Below are 20,934 nucleotides of genomic sequence, written 5' to 3'. Positions count from 1 at the left end.
AACAGAATAGGCCAGAAATAAACCCATGCTTATATATATGGTCAATCTATGACAAAGGATGCAAGAATATACAATAGTCTCTTCAATAAGTGGTATTGGGAAAACTGGACCACTTTCTTACAGCATACACAAAAACAAACTAAAAATGGATTTAAGGCCTAAATGTGAGACCTGTTACCATAAAATGCCAGAAGAGAACATAAACAGTAATTTCTTTAACATCAGCCATAGCAACATTTTTCTGGCTATGTCTTCTCGTGCAAGGGACACAAAAGCACAATTATTGGGACCACAACAAAATAAAAAGCTTTGCACAGTGAAGAAAATCATCGACAAAACTGAAAGACAACCTACTGAATCGGAGAAGATACTTGCAAATGATATAGTCGATAAAGGGTTAGTATCCAAAATGTATAAAGAACTTATACAACTCAACACCAAAAAAATAATCCAATTAAAAAATGAGAAGACCTAAATAGACATTCTCCCAAAGAAGACCTACAAATAGTCAAGAGACACATGAAAAGATGCTCACTAATCATTAGGGAAATGCAAATCAAACCCACAGTGATCAAACCACAATATCACCCCACACCTGTCAGAATGGCCAAAATCAACAATATAAGAAACAAGTGTTAGCAAGTATGGACAGAAAAGGGAACCTTGTGCATTGTTGGTGGCAATGCAAACTGGTGTAGCCGCTGTGGAAAACAGTATAGAGCATCCTCAAAAAATTAAAAATGGAACTACCACATGATCCAGTAATTCTACAACCAAGTATTTACCCCCCAAAACCAAAAACATTAATTTGAAAAGATAGATGTAATCCTATGTTTAAAGCCAAGATATGGTAGCAACCCAAGTGTCCATTACCACAATGGAATATACACACAATGGAATATTACTCAGCCATCTAAAAGATCTTGACATTTGCAAAAACATGAATGGATCGAGAGGGTATTACGCTAAGTGAAATAAGTTAAATACGATAGGATTTTACTTATATGTAGAATCTAAAAAATAAAGCAATAAGCAGAAAGCAAAAACTGACCCATAAATATAGAAAACAAAATGATGTTTGCCAGAGGGGAAGGAGGTAGAGGGATGGGGAAAATGGGTGAAGGGGAGTGGGAGTACAAGCTTCCAGTTATGGAATGAATAAGTCATGGGGATGAAAGGTACAGTACAGAGAATATAGTCAATGGAACTGTAATAGCATTGCATGGTGACAGATGGTAGCTACACTGGTACCTGGCACAGCACAATATATAAACTTATCGAATTTCTATGCCATATACTTGAAACTAATACAACATTATGGGTCAACTATACTTCAATAGACAGTGAACTCAGGGCCGCCTGGGTAGCTCAGTCGGTTAAACATCAGACTCTTGATTTCGGCTCAGGTCATGATCTCACAGTTTTGTGAGATCAAACCCCATGCCGGACTCTGTGCTGACTCTATACAGCCTGCTTGGGATTCTTGCTCTCTCTCTGCCCCTCCCCTGCTCATGCTCTGTCTCTCTCAAAATAAACTTTAAAAAATTAAAAAATTAAAAAAAAAAAGTGAACTCACAAATGTCTTTACAACAGTTATCACACATTCTGTTGCATGCTTCTGAATTCCATACTTCATCAAAATGTTGAGCTATCAATACACGGCGACACCTGCAAACACATTGATATATATATTATTAAATGACCTAGTAAGTTTTAAGAATTCCTATTTCTTTTTTAATTAATTTATTTTTTTAATGTTTATTTATTTTTGAGAGGAAGACAGAGTGCAAATGGGGGAGAGGCAGAAAGAGAGGGAGACACAGAATCCGAAGCAGGCTCCAGGCTCTGAGCTGTCATCGCAGAGCCTGATGCGGGGCTCAAACCCCTGAACCGTGAGGTCATGATCTGAGCTGAAGTCAGACACTTAACTGACTGAACCACCCAGGCACCCCAAGAATCCCTATTTCAAAACAGAGTTATATTAGTTTTCTGTTGCTGTCATAACATTACCACAAATCTAGTGGCTTAACACAAATTTATTGTCTTACATTTCTATACATGAGAAGTCTGATACGGGTTTTACTGGCTTCAAATCAGAGTATCAGCAGGGATGGACTTCTTCTGGAGGCTTTAGGGGAGAATCTGTTTCCTTGTCCTTTCTGATTCCTAGAGACTGCCTGAATTCCTTGGCTCATGCCCCACTTTCCTCCATCTCCAAAGCCAATGAGTATCATTCTAACCTTTCTTGCTTCATTCCACACTTAAGTACCCTTATGATTATACTGGATCCACACAAACAACCCAGAGTTCTATCCCTATTTTAAGGTCAGCTCATTAGCAACCTTAATTCCATTTGCAGTCTTAATTCCCTTTTGCCATGGAAGGTTAATTTACAGTTGCCAGGAATTTGAATGTAGACATCTTTGGGAGACTATTCTGCCTATCACATATTTTTTCCATATATACTTGATAAACACTGCTTTCAGAAGTTGTCTGAGATTCCCTTGAGATTCAATATTTGGGAACTATTAAAAGAATCTTCCTGATAGCAAAGCAGCTTCTTGTATCTTAGTAGTTTCTTGTATTTGACTCTAAACCCCCAAATATGCTTCTTGATATCTATTAGATATCTAAGAAAATTTTCATTTTCTTACTTCTTTAACTAGATTATTGTACCACCTACAGGAAGAAATGACGTTTTCTGTCACTGTTCGATAGCTGCTTATCAGTTCAAAAATTTTGAGTCCATTTTACATGATGGGCAATAAGAGTACAAAGATGACTAATACTGAAAAGCCACCAAGGAACTATATGCTCTAACTAAAACCATCCTAGATTTAAATTTTATTTAGTAAGGAGAAACTTAACCCTGCTCTCAATTATTTCATCAACCCATCAGCTGGTAAGATGGTACATGTTACAGAGCTCAGCTCTCAAAATGCCTATCATAAATACCTTTTCACAACTGGTAAAGCATGTAGCTGTATGTCAGTGCCAGAGAGAAAAGGCTTGAACTCACTGTGAATTTGTATCAAAATTTTCAATAAAAGTGGGGATGGATGAAACACATGAAGGGGATTAAGAGGTACAATCTTCTAGTTATAAATAAAATAGAGATGACAGGGGGATGTAATGTATAGTCCATAATATTGTACCAACTCTGTAGGGTGACAGAGGGTAACTAGACTTATTGTGGTGACCATTTTTTAATATATGAGAATAGTGAATCACTATGTTGTACTCCTGAAACGAATACAATATCGTACTTCAATTATTCTTCAATTGAAAGAAAATCAGCATCTCAGTATACTTGTTTTACTTAAAGAAAAAAAAAAAACTCCAATGAAAGTTTTGGAGGATTATCAAATAGAGAGAGAGAATACATTTTTTGGAATTAAGGCAGATCCTGAGGGTTCACGTACTGGTTCCCACCCTTTAGACATTTGCTTTTACAGGTTTGTACTTGATATTCTACCAGTGTATTTACTTACTGAGCAAGTATCCAAAGTAATTTCCCAGACTTTCATGTTGTGCTTATTTTTAAATTACAAGTTATAAAAAGGTATGTGGCTTACTTGCTTATGTTTTGACAGTATGACACCATCTCATAAAGCTTCTGTTGTCCCACATTTTCCATCACCACCATTGAACTTATTCTGAATATATCTCCAAAGCCATAATACAAAATACAGTCCGCCCTCATGTCATCTCGACCTGTAGTGTGAGAAGTCTTGAGATTGCATAATTACTTGAAAATTTCAAAATATGCAAAAATAATATATGTAAAATTAGCTGGCAATGCTTCACAGTCTAAATATATCACATCTAGAAATTTCAGATATGTGCAAGTTAATTTGTAACCGCTGCCCTGAAATTATAAAAAGAAAAACCAACTAATGAGAGCTATCAACAATCAGCTTTATTAGTAAAAAAAATATGTGCATAAATAATTCAATTATTGAAGTTATCAATTTGAAGCCACTAATTAAAAATCCAGAAGTTAAAGATAGACATCAAATTATCTTAGAAAACATAGGAAACAATTCATAACACTCCAAGTAAAATAAGCACACAAATACATAAGTACCAAAAAAGTATAAAACTATAAAAATGACTTCATTGTTCTAAAAAATACTAGCTACTAAAGATTTAAAATACAGAATTATTAAACATATATAATGTGTTTTCTGGAAAAGCTTTGTTAAAAGTTCCCTCTGGTTAGAAGTTACACATACCTGCACGTCCACTCTCTTGGTAATAATTTTCAATAGATTTACTCATTGAATGATGGATAACAAATCTCACATCTGGTTTATCAATTCCCATACCAAATGCAACCGTGGCCACCACTACCTAAAGTGTTTTAACATTTTATGTTAATTATATAAACTTAAAATATTTTTAAATGTTAATGAGGATGCTGTTTAAGATATATACTTAACCTGAATTTCATTGGCTGACCATCTTCTATGAACCTTGGTCTTATCTTCTGGTTCCATATTGGCATGGTATGCACCTGCCTGAATTCCCAGTTTCTGTAAACTAACTGTAACTTGCTCAGAGTCTTTCTGAGAAAAGCAATATATGATTCCTGTAATAAAATATGTCCAATTGTTAGATATATATACACACATATTCAAGATACTGATTAACAAAACGCATGAGGGAAAAAGATTTAGGAAAAAATGTCAAGGTCTTGAACACATAATGACTTTCTGATATAATTCAAGATTTGATCAGCAGCTTGCTCTAAAACAGAAATAAGCCCTGGGCCACGAGTTTGGTTCCCATTACCTCTTTTTTCTCTCAAGTATGATGTGAAAAGTTTCATGTGCAAAGGAGTTTGGGAACCACTGCATTGAACAGGTTTCTCTCTTTATTTGCAGGACTGGCCAGAACCTCTAATGTGCTGGTATACCCCATGAAGCTCCAAGAGGACAAATAGCTGCAGCTTTTCTCAAACTTATTTGACCCTGGAGCTCCTTTTACCCTGGGTACTCATTAATGTCTCCTGAAAATCTGTAGAACAGCTTTGAAATGCTACCTTTACACAAACTCTGTGCTTCAGTAATGCTCATCTGTGCATTAATCCAGGAAACAGAAATAATCTCAACTCCATCTACAGATACCTCACTCAATGTGTACTATTTATTCTTTAATTGTCCTTTGCTATCAAGGACTATTTTACATCCATTCAGAAAGTCAGTGCTTAACCTTCTAATACACAGTGGATAATTAACTAAATGTGCTGTTGACAATTAGCATTATGCCATTAGGTCCACTAATGACTACTTAAAGCAATTAGGTGCAAATAAACAAAAATAGTTTTATGACTCTTATAATCCATCCCATTAGTAAATGACACACCCAATTTCTAAGATCACCAAGCAAATTAATTTTTTTTAATTTTTTAAATGTTTATTTTTGAGAGAGAAACACAGAGCATGAGTGGCGGTGGGGGAGGGGGGGGTGTGCAGTGCAGAGAAAGAGGGAGACACAGAATCCAAAGCAGGCTCCAGGCCCTGAGCGATCAGCACAGAGCCCAACGCAGGGCTCAAACTTGCAAACCATGAGATCATGACCTGAGCCAAAGTTGGACGCTTAACCAACTGAACTATCCAGGCGCCCCCACCAAGCAAATTAATTTTAACATAACATTTTCAAATATCTTCTGCCATGCACTAATATTTTTGGTAGCTAATCATTCATCAGTAGATCAGTATGATATTACTTTTTGAAACTTTTCTCTCAGTCTTCAAAGTTGTTTTTGTATTACCTGATTGCCCTTTGTATCTCCCATTGATGAGCTTTACAATATCCTCGATAAAATCTTCAGTGTTGGAGGGCTTCTGCCGAATCTAAGAGAAAGCTAACTTATTACAAAGTAAATTAATGAGTACCATCCATGTAAACATTGACTTACAACTTTCAGGGTGCGAATCTTTTATAGGCATAGTGCCTTTTCCTTGGTCTTTCATTCACCTCTCCTGATCCTGCTACCTCCCAGGCTCTTCTTGATCCTTGGTTTTGAATTTGCCAGGAATAAGAAGGCACAGAAGCAGTGAACTTGTAAAGATGGAGACCTTTTTATTTTTTGATGCTACTTTTATAAAAACATAAACCATGGCATAAATAACTTGAATGGAGCCTCAGAAAAACATTATCTATTCTTAAAAGGATATAATACACACACACACACACACACACACACACACACACACACACACACACACATACATTCAGGAAATTAGAAAGAAAAAAATGTCACATAATCTGAATAGAGTATTAGCAAATGGTATATTAATTTTGAACTATTTTGTAATTAACTTCAATAGAGATGTAGTTAGGGTCCTTGGCATCAATCTTCCCTCCATCCTTGCACAATAATGTGCATCAACTTCACAAGGCAATGTCTCTTATTTAACCCAGCAAAGGATTATGCAGCAAAAGAGATACAGAAGAAAGCACAAATCAATGAATATGCTTCTCACCACTTCCTCATTTTAAAAACTTTTAAACAGAGTTACCTGTTACTTATAAACATAATGAAAAGGTAACCTCTGCTGTAATCCTTCATGACAGTAATACGTTGACATAAAAGTTACACACCTCATAATAAAGATTTGGCCGATTAAAAGAAGCTGTGAAAGTAAAACACTTTTCCACACACAGTATTTTCTGGGCATCCTTCAAAACATGGCTAGTTGCGGTTGCCGTCAGCCCGATTAAGGCCGTGTTAGGGAACTGCCGCTTCAAGATACCCAGTGCCTTGTAATCTGGAAAAGAAAACATACAAAGTGGCCCACTTTCTACATGTAAGCAGTATATATTTAGCATGTGCTGCCTGGCCTTTCTGAGTAGGCAGGCTGTAGGATACTTTTCCCTGGCTCTTCAGAAACTCTGTTCTTGGCCACAGGTGGAACTCCCTGTTGAAGAGAGAAAACCAACACATTTCCAGTAAGCTGTGCACTGGTCTACAACCTCTGACCAGTGGATTTAAGAGGCAGTGGGAGTGGCCACAGTGTGTGAATCTCTCACAACAAACAAGAGATAAAAGAGGCCATCAGGCAAACTCCTTCTACCAACACTATCATGCAAGTGTGGCAAATTCAGACCAGAAAAATTTTGGTGAGGGCACTAGTTTTTATAGAATGTATTTCCAGGAAACCATTCTGGGCTCATATTTGTCATCAACGCTTAAATAACTAGGTAAGTTGTCCTTATGTAATTAACTCTTTGCAGAAAGTAGAAGAGAACTGTGGTAGAAACTGCTAACTGCAAAGCTAGAGGACGATGAAAATAGAGGAGAAGGTCACTGCTGGGGAAGTCATGGTTTCAAGGAGGTAACATGTGAGTTGGGTCTTGAAGACAAGCAGAAGTTACTAGGAAGGGTAGAAGAAAACACCAGGCAGAGAAAACAGCACTTACACCGCAAATACACTGGCATGAAATTACTTAGCATATTCCAAAAACAGCAAGCAGGTCAGTCAGACCAACCCACAGGGTGTCGAGCTGGATATATTACTGTCAACTCCAGTAAGCTGGTAACCACATTCCCTGTATGGATCCACGCTAGAACTAGACCAAAAAAGGAACGAATGTGTACAAGGTGTGGCAGGCAGAAGTGAACCAGTTGCCATTACTCTCTGAAGATCTTTCCAGGCAGATAAGATGAGGGACAGATAGATGCAGAGGGGCCCAGCCAGTTCTAACTTGTCCTAGTTTTTTTCCACTCCTCCTTCAGCTCTTATTCCCAACTGTAGGTCTTACCCATCACCAGTCCCCACTGGATGCCTGGCAGGCAGCAGGCTCACAGAGCTGACAGCTACTCAGAGAGAGCTTACCAGAGACCTCTTACAAGCTTCCTGTCTGTGTACCCTCTGGCCCCAGCCATGCCAGTTGCAGACCTCCCTACAAGCTCCAGTTGGGTCCTCCCACACCAGGGCTTCAGGAAATCAGGGACCATCCTTCACCTCCTTCACACCTTCTCTTTCCCTGCTCTTCACTCAGTTGTGCAGGGTCTGCTTCCTAAAGTAAATCCCTGATCACCTGCCATTCACAATGGCTCTGCTTTCCTGCCTGCACCTTAACTGATACTGTTACACTGAAGAGTACAGGAAGGCAGGTTTAAGTAAGACTGGGAACAATACAGTTGATTCTAAGAACTAGGACTTTTATCCTATAGGAAATTTTTGAAGCATAAAAGGGATATAAATAGACTCATCTTTTGGCAGTAGTGCAAGGTATGGGCTGGAAGAGACAAAACAAAGAAATGGAGATCAGTCAAGAGATGGCAGCAGCAAACCAGAAACCCACTAAGAATAGGAAACAAGGCATGACACTGAGGATAGAGCAGAAAGAAAAGACTGAATACAAACCCAAGAACTAAAGCCCGATAGGTCCTGGTAACTATTGGGATATGGGCTCTGGGGGATGCGGGGTGGGGAAAAGGGGAGAGAAGGGGAGGGAAAGAGCCCAAGATTCATCCATTTGTGCCAAGCATGTCTTCAGGAACTGAATGTTAAGTGGTGAACAAGACAAAGCCGTTTTGCAAATGGAACGATTCAAGCAAAGAACCAGACAAAGAGTAAACCAATAAATATGTTATTATCAGAGAGTGAGAAGGGCTCAGAGTGGTAAGCCCAGTGTAATGGAAGTATAACGAGGGAGGGAGGAAGAATAGGAAATGGGAGAGAGGTAAACAAAGGACAGACCACATGTCACCTTATGGACCTCGGTCAGGAATATGGAATTTATTCTAAGTACAAAGAGAATCTGCTGGGTAGTTTAGGAAGGGAAGTAACAGGATTTGATTTATACTTAGAAAAGATCACTTTGGTTGCTGTATGAAGAATGAACTGTAAAAGGGTAAGACTGGAATCACAGACTAGTTAGGGAATCATTGTAGTAGGTCAGGGGAAAGGAGCCCAGGTGTACCTAAGAGGCAGCAGGACAAAGAGAAGAGGACAAACTTGAGATTCACTTTAGAGGCAGAGTTGATAGGACTTGGTGATGGACTGGATCTGCAGAAGTAGGATAAACCGGGGCGCCTGGGTGGCTCACTCGGTTGAGCGTCCAGCTTCGTCTCAGGTCATGATCTTGCAGTCCGTGAGTTCGAGCCCCACATCGGGCCCTGTGCTGACAGCTCAGAGTCTGGAGCCTACTTCTGATTCTGTGTCTGCCTCTCTCTCTGCCCCTCCCCCACTCATGCTCTGTCTCTCTCACTCTCAAAAATAATTAAAAAATTAAAAAAAAAAAAAGAAGTAGGATAAACCAAGGATGATGGACTAGCTATTACATTATTTGTTCACAACTCCAACTCCACCTTTTTTTTTTTTTTTAATTTTTTTTTTTCAACGTTTATTTATTTTTGCAACAGAGAGAGACAGAGCATGAACGGGGGAGGGGCAGAGAGAGAGGGAGACACAGAATCGGAAACAGGCTCCAGGCTCTGAGCCATCAGCCCAGAGCCCGACGCGGGGCTCGAACTCACGGACCGTGAGATCGTGACCTGGCTGAAGTCGGACGCTTAACCGACTGCGCCACCCAGGCGCCCCTCCAACTCCACCTTTTGATACACTGTTTGCAGTGCTGATGCAGGGAATGTGCACACTACCTTTCTGCTTTGCCAGCTGGCCCTAGACTACAAGGCTAAGGGAAGAATTAGGGTCTTGCTCCTTCCTTTTTGCTTCCTGTGGGCTTGCCTGTGTTCTCAAGAATGTCACCCAGCAAGGCTTCTTCATCCCTATACCAGCACTGTCTCTTTGGAGTAGCAGCCAAATACAGTTTTTCCAAACTTTGAAGAACCAGCTTCATCACAGGTCCACCTCACCTCTGCCTCCATTAAGAGGCTCCAGCACCAGGTAGCTGTGCCTCCTCAGAGGTCTGAGTTTCAGCTCCACAAAGACCCTCCTCTCAAGCTTATTAGTTCCAACCTTTTCTTCTCGCTCAGGAACAAGACAAGGATACCCACTCTCACTACTCTTATCCAACACAGTATTAGAAGTCCTAGCCAGAGAAATTAGGCAAGAAAAAGAATAAACAGTATCCAAATTAAAAGAGAATAAGTAAAACTGTCACTATTTAAAGAAAGTTTGCAAAACACAAAATGAATACACAAAAATAAGTTGTGTTTCTATATACTATTAATAGACTATTAGAGAAATTAAGAAAACAATTCCATGTGTACCTGGGTGGCTCAGTCGGTTAAACATCTGTCTCTTGATTTTGGCTCAAGTCATTATCTTGCAGTTCGTGAGATAGAGCTCCACATCGGGCTGTGCACTGACAGCATGGAGCCTGTTTGGGATTCTCTCTCCACTTCTCTGCCTCTCCCCCGTTCACACTGTCTCTCAAAGTAAATATTAAAAAAAAAAAAAAAAAAAAAAAAAGAGGGATGACTGGGTGGCTTAGTCAGTTAAGCATCTGACTCTTGATTTAGGCTCAGGTCATGATCTCACAGTTGTGAGATCAAGCCCACATTGGGCTCTGTGCTGGCAGCATGAAGCCTCCTTGGGATTCTCTCTCGCCTTCTCTCTCTGCCCCTCCCTGCTTATGCACGCTCTCTGTCAAATAAATAAACATTAAAAAAAAAAAAAAGAAAAGAAAAGAAAGGAAACAATTCCATTTACAATTGCATCAAGAATAAAATGCTGAGGGATAAATTTACCCAAGGAGGTAAAAGATCTATATACCTGAAAACTATAAGACATTGATAAAAGAAATTGAAGAGAATACAAATAAATGGAAACATATTTTGTGTCTATGAACAGGAAGACTTAACACCGTTAAAATGTCCATACACCCTGAGCAACCTACAGATTCAATGCAATCCCTATCAAGATTCCAATGGCATTTTTCACAGAACTAGAAACAACAATCTTAAAATTTGTATGGAACCACAAAAGGCCCCCAATAGCCAAGGCAATCTTAAGAAAGAATGAAGCTGGAGACATCAATCTCCCTGATTTCAAACCATATTACAAAGCTATAATAATCAAAACAATATGTTATTAGCATAAAAACAGAAACATGGATCAACAAAACAGAATAGAGAACCTGGGAATAAATGCACATATATATGGTCAATTTATGACAAAGGCATCAAGAATATACAATCAGGAAGCAACAGTCTCTTCTATGAATGGTGTTGGGAAAACTAGACAGCCACATGCAAAAGAATGAAACAGGACTTTACACCATATACAAAATCAACTCAAAGTGGATTTAAAAAGTCTTAAACATAAGACCTGGAACCAGAGCACCACTAGAAGAAAACAAAGGGTATATATCCTTTCTTCTATTAATGTGATGTATCACATTGATTGATTTGTGAATACTGAACCAGCCGTGTAGCCCAAGAATGAATCCCACTTGATCATGGTGAATAATTCTTTTAATATACTGTTGGACTCAATTTGCTAGTATCTTGTTGAGAATTTTTGCATCCATGTTCATCAGAGATATTTGCCTGTAATTCTCCTTTTTAATGATGTCTTTGTCTGGCTTGGGAATCAAGGTAATGCTGGCTTCACAGAAGGAGTACAGAAGCTTTCCTTCCGTTTCTATTTCATGGAACAGCTTGAGAAGCATAGGTACTAACTCTACTTTAAATGTCTGCTAGAATTCCCCTGAGAAGCCATCTGGCCCAGGACTCTTATTTGTTGGGAGATTTTTGATAACTAATTCAATTTCTTCACTGGTTATGGGTCTGTTCAAGTTTTCTATTTCTTCTCTTTTGAGTTTTGGTAGTGTGTGGGTGTGTAGAATTTGTCCATTTCTTCCAGATTGTCCAGTTTGTTGGCATATAATTTTTCATAGTATTCTCTGATAATTGTTTGTATTTCTTAATGTTGGTTGTGATCTCTCCTCTTTCATTTGTGATTTTATCTATTTGGGACCTCTTTCTTTTCTTTTTGAGAAGCCTGGCTAGGGGTTCATCAATTGCTTATTCTTTCAAAAAACCAGTGATTCATTTATCTGTCCTACTGTTTTTTGGATTCTATATTGTTTATGCTCTAATCTTTATGATTTCTCTTCTTCTGCTGGCTTTAGGGTTTCTTTGCTGCTCTGTTTCTAGTTCCTTTAGGTGTGAGGTTAGATTCTGTATTTGGGATTTTTCTTGCTTCTTGAGATAGGCCTGGACTGCAATGTATTTTCCTCTTAGGACTGACTTTGCTGTATCCCAAAGGGTTTGGACTGTCATGTTTTCATTTTCACAGGCTTCCATGTATTTTTTAAGTTCTTCCTTAATTTCCTGGTTGACTCATTCATTCCTTAGTAGGATGTTCTTTTCTTGTGGTTGATTTCAAGTTTCAAAGCGTTGTGATCTGAAAATATGCATGGTATGATCTCAATCCTTTTATATTTGTTTTTTTTTTTAAATTTTTTTTAACGTTTATTTATTTTTGAGACAGAGAGAGACAGAGCATGAACAGGGGAGGGGCAGAGAGAGAGGGAGACACAGAATCTGAAACAGGCTCCAGGCTCTGAGCTGTCAGCACAGAGCCCGATGCGGGGCTCGAACTCACGGACCGCGAGATCATGACCTGAGCCGAAGTCGGACGCTTAACCGACCAAGCCACCCAGGCGCCCCATCAATCCTTTTATATTTGTTGAGGACTGTTTTGTGAACCAGTATGTGATCTATTTTGAAGAATGTTCCATGTGCACTCATGAAGACTGTATATTCTGCTGCTTTTGGATGAAAAGATCTGAATTTATCTGTTAAGCCCATCTGGTCCAATGTGTCATTCAGAGCCACTGTTTGCTTACTTATTTTCTACCTAGATGATCTGTCAATAGAGGGAGAAAAAGCTTTTAACAAAATACAGCATCCTTTCTTAATAAAAATCCTCAAGAAAGTAGGGACAGAGGGAATATACCTTAACACCATAAAAGCCATATATGAAAGGCCCACAGCTAATACCATTCTCAATGGGGAAAAACTGAGAACTTTCCCCCTGATATCAGGAACACAACACAGATGTCCACTCTCACCACTGTTGTTTAACACAGTGTTGAAGACCTAGCCTCAGCAGTCAGACAATAAAATGAAATAAGTCATCCAAATTGGCAAAGAAGAAGTCAAGCTTTCACTTTTCACAGATAACATGATAGTCTACATGGGAAACCTGAAAGACTCCACCAAAAAACTGCTAGAACTGATACATGACACTATTTCAGCAAAGTCGCAAGATAAAAAAATCAATTTACAGATATCAGCTGAATTTCTATACACTGAAGATGAAGCAACAGACAGAGATATCAAGGAGTCGATCCCATAAAATACTTAGGAATAAATCTAACCAAACAGGCAAAAGATCTGTATGCTGAAAACTACAGAAAGCTTATGAAAGAAATTGAAGAAGAAACAAAGAAATGGAAAAATATTCCATGCTCATGGATTGGAAGAGCAAATATTGCTAAAATGTCGATAGTACCCAAAAAATCTATACATTCAATGCAACCCCAAACAAAATAGCATCAGTATTCTTCACAGAGCTAGAACAAGCAATCCTAAAATCTGTATGAAACCACAAAAGTCCCCGAATAGCCAAAGTAATGTTGAAAAAGAAAACCAAAGCTGGAGGCATCACAGTCCTGGACTTTAACTTTAACCTCTACTACAAAGCTGTAAACATCAAGACCGTTATGGTATTGGCATGAAAACAGACACAAAGACCAATGGAACAGAATACAGAACCCAGAATTGGACCCACAAACATACAGCCAACTAAACTTCAACAAAACAGGAAAGAGTATCCAATGGAAAAAAAAACAGCCTCTTTAGCAAATGGTGCTGAGAACTGTACAGCAACTTGCACAAGAATGAAACTGGGCCACTTTCTTACACCATACACAAAAATAAACTCAAAATGGATGAAAGACCTAAATGTGAAATAGGAAACCATCAAAATCCTACAGGACAAAACAGGCAACAACCTGTTTATTTGACCTCAGCCACAGCAAATGCTTATTTGACACGTCTTCGAAGGCAAAGGAAATAAAGGCAGAAATGAACTACTGGGACCTCATCAAGATAAAAACCTTCTGCACAGCAAAGGAAACAATCCAAAAAACTAAAAGGCAGCCGACGGAAAGGGAGAAGATATTTTCAAGTGATGTATTGGATAAGGGTTAGTATCGAAAATCTATAAAGAACTTATCAAACTCAACACCTGAAAAACAAATAATCCAGTGAAGAAATGGGCAGAAGACATGAATAAACACTTTTCCAAAGAAGACATCCAAATGGCTAACAGGCACATGAAAAGATGCTCAACACTGCTCATCATTAGGGAAATACAAATCAAAACCACATTGAGATACCAGCTCACACCGGTCAGAGGGGCTAAAATTAACAACTCAAGAAACAACAGATGTGGCAAGGATGTGGAGAAAGAGGAACCCTCTTGGGCTGTTGGTGGGAATGTAAAATGGTGCACTCATTCTGAAAATAGTGTGGAGGTTCCTCAAAAAGTTAAAAATAGAATTATCCTGCGATCCAGCAATAGTACTTCTAGGACTTTATCCAAAGGATACAGGAATGCTGATTCATAGGGGCACATGTATCCCAATGTTTATAGCAGTGCTATCAACCACAGCCAAATTATAGAAAGAGCCCAAACATCCATCAACTGATGAATGGATAAAGAATGATTTAGTGTGTATATATGAGCATGATGCTACATAAAACTATAAAACACTTTTGCACAGCAAAGAAAACCTATGGGCTAGGAAAAAATATTTGCAACTATATGATAAAATGTCAACATAAAAACTACACAAAGAATTCATTTATCTCAATAGCAAAAATACCTAAAAACTATGACTGAAAAATAGGCGGAGGATCTGGATAGATATTTTTTCTAGAGAGGACATACAAATAGGCAATGGGTACATGAAAAAGTATTCAGCATCACTAATCATCAGTGAAATGAAAATCAAAACCACAATGAAGTTTCACCTCACACCTGTTACAATGGCTATTATCAAAAATACAAGAAATAAGAAATGTGAGAGAAAAGAAAAACCCTGATGCACTGGTGTTAGCAATGTAAATTAATGTGGCTGCTACGGAAAACAGTACAGAGGTTCCTCAAAAATTTAAAAATAGGGGCATCTGTGTGGCTCAGTTGGTTAAGCGTCCAACTTCGGCTCAGGTCATGATCTCATGGTTCACAAGTTCAAGCCCTGTGTTGGGCTCTGTGCTGACAGCTCAGAGCCTGGAGCCTGCTTCAGATTCTGTGTCTCCCTCTCTCTGCCCCTTCCCTGCTCATACTCTTTCTTTCTCTCTCTCAAAAACAAACAATAAAAAAATTTTTTTTAATTTAAAAATAAAACTACTTTATGATCTAACAATTCCACTTCTGAGTCTTTACCCAAAGGAAACAAAAATCACTATCTTGAAAAGATATCTAAGCCACTATGTTCACTGTAGCATTATTTATAATAACCAAGACATGGAAAAAATGTAAGTGTGCACTGATGTACAGATAAAGAAAATGCGCTATGTATATATACATACACACACAATGGAATATTATTTGGCCATAAAAAGGAAATTCTATTTGCAACAACATGGATGAAGCTTGATAGCATTATGCTAAGTGATGTAAGTCAGCCAGAGAAAGACACTGTATGACATCACTGACATGTGGAATCTTAAACAAACAAACAAACAAAAAACATCTCAAAGATACAGAGAACACAATGGTGGTTGCCAGAAGTGAGGCATAGTGTGGGAAAAATGGGTGAAGGGAGTCAAAATGTACAAACTTATAGTAATGCTCAATAGTGATAATACTGTAAAGTCGCTAAGGGAGTAAATCTTGAAAGTTCTCATAAAGAGAAAAAAGATTTTGCAACTATGTGTATTGATGATGTAACTAAACTTACTGTAATAATCACTTCCCAGTATATGCATATGTCAAATAACTATCTTACACAACTAAGACTAATAAATGCAATGTTATATGTCAATTATATCTCAAACAGTTTTTTAAATGGGTACACATTTCTAATAAACAATTAGGAATATAAATCTACAGCTGAGGAGTAACAGGACTACACATGGGAAAAACTGATTACAGCTGGCAGCTAATCTACAGAGCCAACACAAGTTATGGTAATACACAAGCAATGGTTCTCATCCTAAGAGATGAGCACTGAGGTTGGAAATATAAGGTAAGGGTCAGAAACCTGGCATTTCCACTAGCTAGCAGTTAACAACTCTTTGGAGTAGTCTGATTAAGATGGTGGGGTCTTTTGTAGAAAGGACAGTATATGCACGGAGGCATTTAAAACAAAATTTTAAAAATTACCTGTGTCCCAAATAATTCTGAAGGCAGTGAATGTGTCTTCAGGCCACAAGTCCACGAGGCCTGGGGAAGTGTAAGAAAAGGTGAAAGAGATCGGAACCATAGAGAACACTAACATTTGAGGTGGCAGCAAAGGAAGAAGGCAGCAGTGAGCGCAGAAAGCGTTCCGTCACTGAGGGAGGCAAAAGTGGCAAGGAGAGAGGTGAGTGCAGGAAATGCTCCTGAAAGTGAGCAGGAAGGGGAATGCAGATGAGCCCACAGGATTAAGCGGTGGGGAGTGGGGTCTCAGGTCACCCCTGAGCAGAGTGGCAGAGGCAGAAGCGACTCAATGAAGTCAAAAAGGAATAAAGGTGAGAAGGGGAGAGAGTTTAGAGGAGGAGGCAAAAAGAAGAACAGAAATAGGACAATGCCATAAAGGGGTGGAAAAGGCCAAAGACTACTTCGGCTTCTAATGTTTGTTTTTGTAAAGTCTGAAGACGCAGGAGTGAAGACTTTGACAAAGTCAAAGTTAAGAAGGCAGGAAAGGATGAAGCGGAAGGAGTCATGGTAACTTATAAAGAAATGGTCCCTTTTGACTTAAGAAAAAACAAAATAAAACAAAACAAGATTACTAATGTTTGGAAGGGAAAAGAGAAGACGTCCATACCTGCTGGCACCTACTTTCCGGGCTCTGGGAGGCATCTGCTAAGTATAAGTTAGGACCTAAAGAAAAGTTATTAGCAGCATGAAAAGCTCATTGGAAGAAATGTATGCAGGAGACAAAACAGGAACAAGAAAAAGATAGCGGGGTACGATGAAAGCTGAACTGAGGTGGAAATTAATGCAGTTCTGCAATTTTTTCCCACCAATGCTTAGTACTGAAACAGCAGGAATAGAGAAAGCAGAAGCCTGGATGGGTCCAGAAGAAAAGTCTGGCACAGAGACTGAAGCAGGTAAAATGCCAGGCAATCCACGAGAAACACAACAGAAAAGTGGCAACAGAAGAGTCTGGAAGGAGGAAACAGTGGCCATCAGGTGGGGCCTAGAGCAGTGGGCAAATATAAGGACGGATTAAAGAGGACCCCAGGGGAGCCATATGAGTGTGAAAGCAGGTTCAGAAAGAAATGAGGTTGAAATCACGAGCAGGACTTTTTAAATCTAAGACTGTCTTGCACAGAATAAGTCTGAGTGATCTGCTTCTGGCCATGTAGGATTAAGTTGGAGAAGTAAAGAAACAGGTTACTCAAATATCCCACAGAACTTTAACCCCGAGGTGTTAGTTGAGTGTAGATCTGGAAGTGGATGCCAAAGACCCTGAAGACGACCTTGAAGGAGATCCTAATTCCTCAACAGATGTGAGAGAGAACCTGGATGTCAGTAAATCTTTATGGCTAAAGATGGGAGAGAATGTTTAAGAAACATACATTTCAAGGGATAAAGGCAATCAGACTAAGCACTACCATGGTGGGGAGTAGAGATTAAAATTCTGCCTCTTGGTTCCCCGTAAGTTAAGGCAAGAGAAAATGAGATAACTGGCTGAGAAAATAATTTTAATGGAAGCAGGGATTTCCATCATATAAGAAAACAGTCCCTAGAATCAAGGAGTTTTCTAGACACATCATACATACCAGGTCTGAAATCATGTCCCCAGTGGCTACAGCAGTGAACTTCATCCACAGCAATTCGGGTAAATCTCCTCGCTTCATAGGCTTTCTCTAGTCTTGACATGAACATTTTGCTTTTTGCAATTTTCTCTGGAGTCACATAAATTAGCTTTAGCTTGGAATTTTTATTTACCATTTCAGCATGAACCCATTTCACATGCTCCTGTTGGAAGGAGAAACAGACATAATGACAGAACTGAGCTAGCCAGTGGGGATGCTAAGTGGTAACTTAAGATGCTCATTACTGGGGCGCCTGGGTGGCGCAGTCGGTTAAGCGTCCGACTTCAGCCAGGTCACGATCTCGCGGTCTGGGAGTTCGAGCCCCACGTCGGGCTCTGGGCTGATGGCTCAGAGCCTGGAGCCTGTTTCCAATTCTGTGTCTCCCTCTCTCTCTGCCCCTCCCCCGTTCATGCTCTGTCTCTCTCTGTCCCAAAAATAAATAAAAAACGTTGAAAAAAAAAATTAAAAAAAAAAAGATGCTCATTACTCAAAGCAACAGCCTTAAACTGTTTTAGCAGATGTTGAGTTCATTAAAATTGTGACCATGTCCCAGTACTAAACTTCAGGGTAGCTGTAAATAGCATTTTAGTTATTTACTTATAACCAAATATTGATAAAAGAATAATCTCATTTGACAAAAAAGAGAAAAGTAAAAATGAAAACACTCCAATAGGCATTTACTCTATGAAGACATAATTCTAAGTTGTTCATATAAATGCCAAAATATGAGCTAAATGCAATAGGGATGGTTATAAAGTTGGGTTTTATTAATTTTAACATTGTATTTGTGATCTCTTCATGTATCTGAACAAAATCTATTCTTTATTAGCTACTTTAATGATGCTATCAAATCTACGCAATCTCTTTAGGTTTTATAAAGTATCCTATTCATTGAATTATGATTTTATAAAATAAAATATATACTTATATATAATAAAAAATAAATCCTAAAAGCTCACAGTTATTAGGTTCTTAGTGCTCTATTTCATAAAATATTTAGCACATTAGGTGTCATATTTTTCCTTCTAACCTAATTAGGACCAAAAGAAGTGTAAAGAAACAATGGTGAACGTGATGGACAAAGTCCAAACTGCTTTCAGTATCCCAGCAAAACCATTTGCTAATTCCTTAAGATATCCTTAAGTTTTTTTAAGGAATAACTAAAGTACATTAAACATTTCAACTGGTCCTAAATGTCTCAGAAATCTTAGGGGAGCAAACATAAGGCTATTTCCTCAGAGATGGAGGAGTTAAAAAGAAAAAAAAAACACACCAGAATTTCTGGCAAAGTGGAGCAGCAAGGTTAAAAAGATTTGTATTCACATCCTATGAACTGCTAGTGAAAGCAAACAGAAATTTGGAATTGACCTATCCCTTCTCTTTATTTTCTCTCCAACTGTTCAGTCGTGATACAGTTCAAATTATTACTATTTTTCAGTGTTAAAGAAGTACAGTATTAGAAAGCAATGTTCTCCACATTAACCCATTGAATAAGAGAGCAGTTAGGACATGACAGTTTCAATAAAATAGAAATAGATGGGAAAAACCAAGGAACCAGGGCTACCTGGAGATATGGCTGATGCCAGGTCTGAGAGGAAATATGCAAACTGATCATGGAGTAACTTCACAAAAAAGCAAGGAGTCAAAAACTATGGGATGAAGAAAAAAGATTCAGGAGCCAACTTGAACAGATGCTCACTGCTCAAAGATGGGGCTATTTCAGCACAAAAAACAATAATATGGATTAAGATCTATCAAATACGCTAGATACTCGTAAGTTGATAATGATACTTAAAAAAAAAAAAGATCTTATTGACTACCTTTGGAGAATGCTAAGAAAACAACTCTCTGACAACTGGGAAAGAATGGGAAACAATTCTCAACCTGCAAAGGTTTATAAGGAAAAAGTTCTTTATAGAAAATGCCTAGCTAATAAAAGAAGGAGTGACAGAAGGAGAAATCACCACTTTGTAAGCCCCTAACTAGAGCCGTTACTTAAAGGCAGGCAATAATCATCAGTGGCTTTAAAGCCAATAGATGAAAAGGGGACAAAGAACTTGATAATAACAGAACAAGCAGTTATCACCTGAACCCACTGACCAAACTTAACATCACACAAAATAACCAGGTTATGATGTACCTCCTACTTATGCCATGGGGAATAAAGTCTTGAAAAAGAAAAGACCAAATACAGTCACGCTTTTAAGTCTAACTAAAAATAACAAGTTAAACAATATCACAAGAAGGTTATCAGAAAAACCAGAATGTAGCAAACTAGAAAAAGACCCTAGTTTCAATAAAAAAATTAAATTTGCATCGGGAAACAAATAAGAAATAAGGGGAATCTACAGAGAGATCAACAAAATACAACATAATGCATGAATTTATTCTGGACCGTGATTTTAAAAAAGGAAAGTAAGATTTGATGAGACAAAGGAATGTGAATTTGTTTGTTTTGTTGTTTGTTTATTCTTGAGAGAGAGAGAGAGAGAGAGAGAGAGACAGAGAGAGAGACAGAGAGAGAGACAGAGAGCAAGTGGGGCAGGGGCAGAGAGAAAAGGAGACACAGAATCCGAAGCAAGCTCCAGGCTCTGAGTTGTCAGCACAGAGCCCAACACGGGGTTCGAACCCAAGAACTGTGAGATCATGACCGGAGCCAAAGTCAGATGCCCAACCGAGCCACCCAGGTGCCCCAAAATGTGAATATTTTTTAATGTTTTAATTTTTGAAAGAGAGAGAGAGAGAGCGAGAGAGAGAACGAGCAGGGCAAGGGCAGAGAGAGAAAGGGAGACCGAGGATCCAAAGAAGGTCCACACTGTCAGCACAGAGCCCGATGGCAGTCTCGAACCCACAAACCCTGAGATCATAACCTGAGCCGAAGTCAGATACTTAACCAACTGAGTCACACAGACACCCATTTACTTGATGATTTTAATGAATCAATATTAAATTGTTTTAGGTATGATAAT

General features: G+C 38.6%; 1 protein-coding gene across 3 annotated transcripts in view; it reads right to left on the bottom strand.

Moving 5' to 3' along the window:
* The window catches only part of RECQL (RecQ like helicase), a 58,435-nt gene that overhangs the window by 8,852 nt on the left and 28,649 nt on the right, over nt 1-20,934 (bottom strand). For all 3 annotated transcript variants that reach the window (XM_086713911.1, XM_086713909.1, XM_086713910.1), the window contains 7 exons: nt 17,930-18,128; nt 6,610-6,776; nt 5,777-5,858; nt 4,443-4,591; nt 4,236-4,353; nt 3,576-3,714; nt 1,577-1,668 (listed from right to left, as the gene is read on the bottom strand). In XM_086713911.1, coding sequence (XP_086570037.1) covers nt 1,577-1,668; nt 3,576-3,714; nt 4,236-4,353; nt 4,443-4,591; nt 5,777-5,858; nt 6,610-6,776; nt 17,930-18,128 — 946 coding nt within the window. The remainder of the gene's footprint in view (nt 1-1,576; nt 1,669-3,575; nt 3,715-4,235; nt 4,354-4,442; nt 4,592-5,776; nt 5,859-6,609; nt 6,777-17,929; nt 18,129-20,934) is intronic.

The sequence above is a fragment of the Puma concolor genome, chromosome B4, assembly GCF_028749965.1.
Source record: "Puma concolor isolate L17-30 chromosome B4, mPumCon1.1.hap2, whole genome shotgun sequence".
NCBI classification, from domain to species: Eukaryota; Metazoa; Chordata; class Mammalia; order Carnivora; family Felidae; genus Puma; species Puma concolor.
This window is presented reverse-complemented; position numbering and strand designations above follow the sequence as displayed.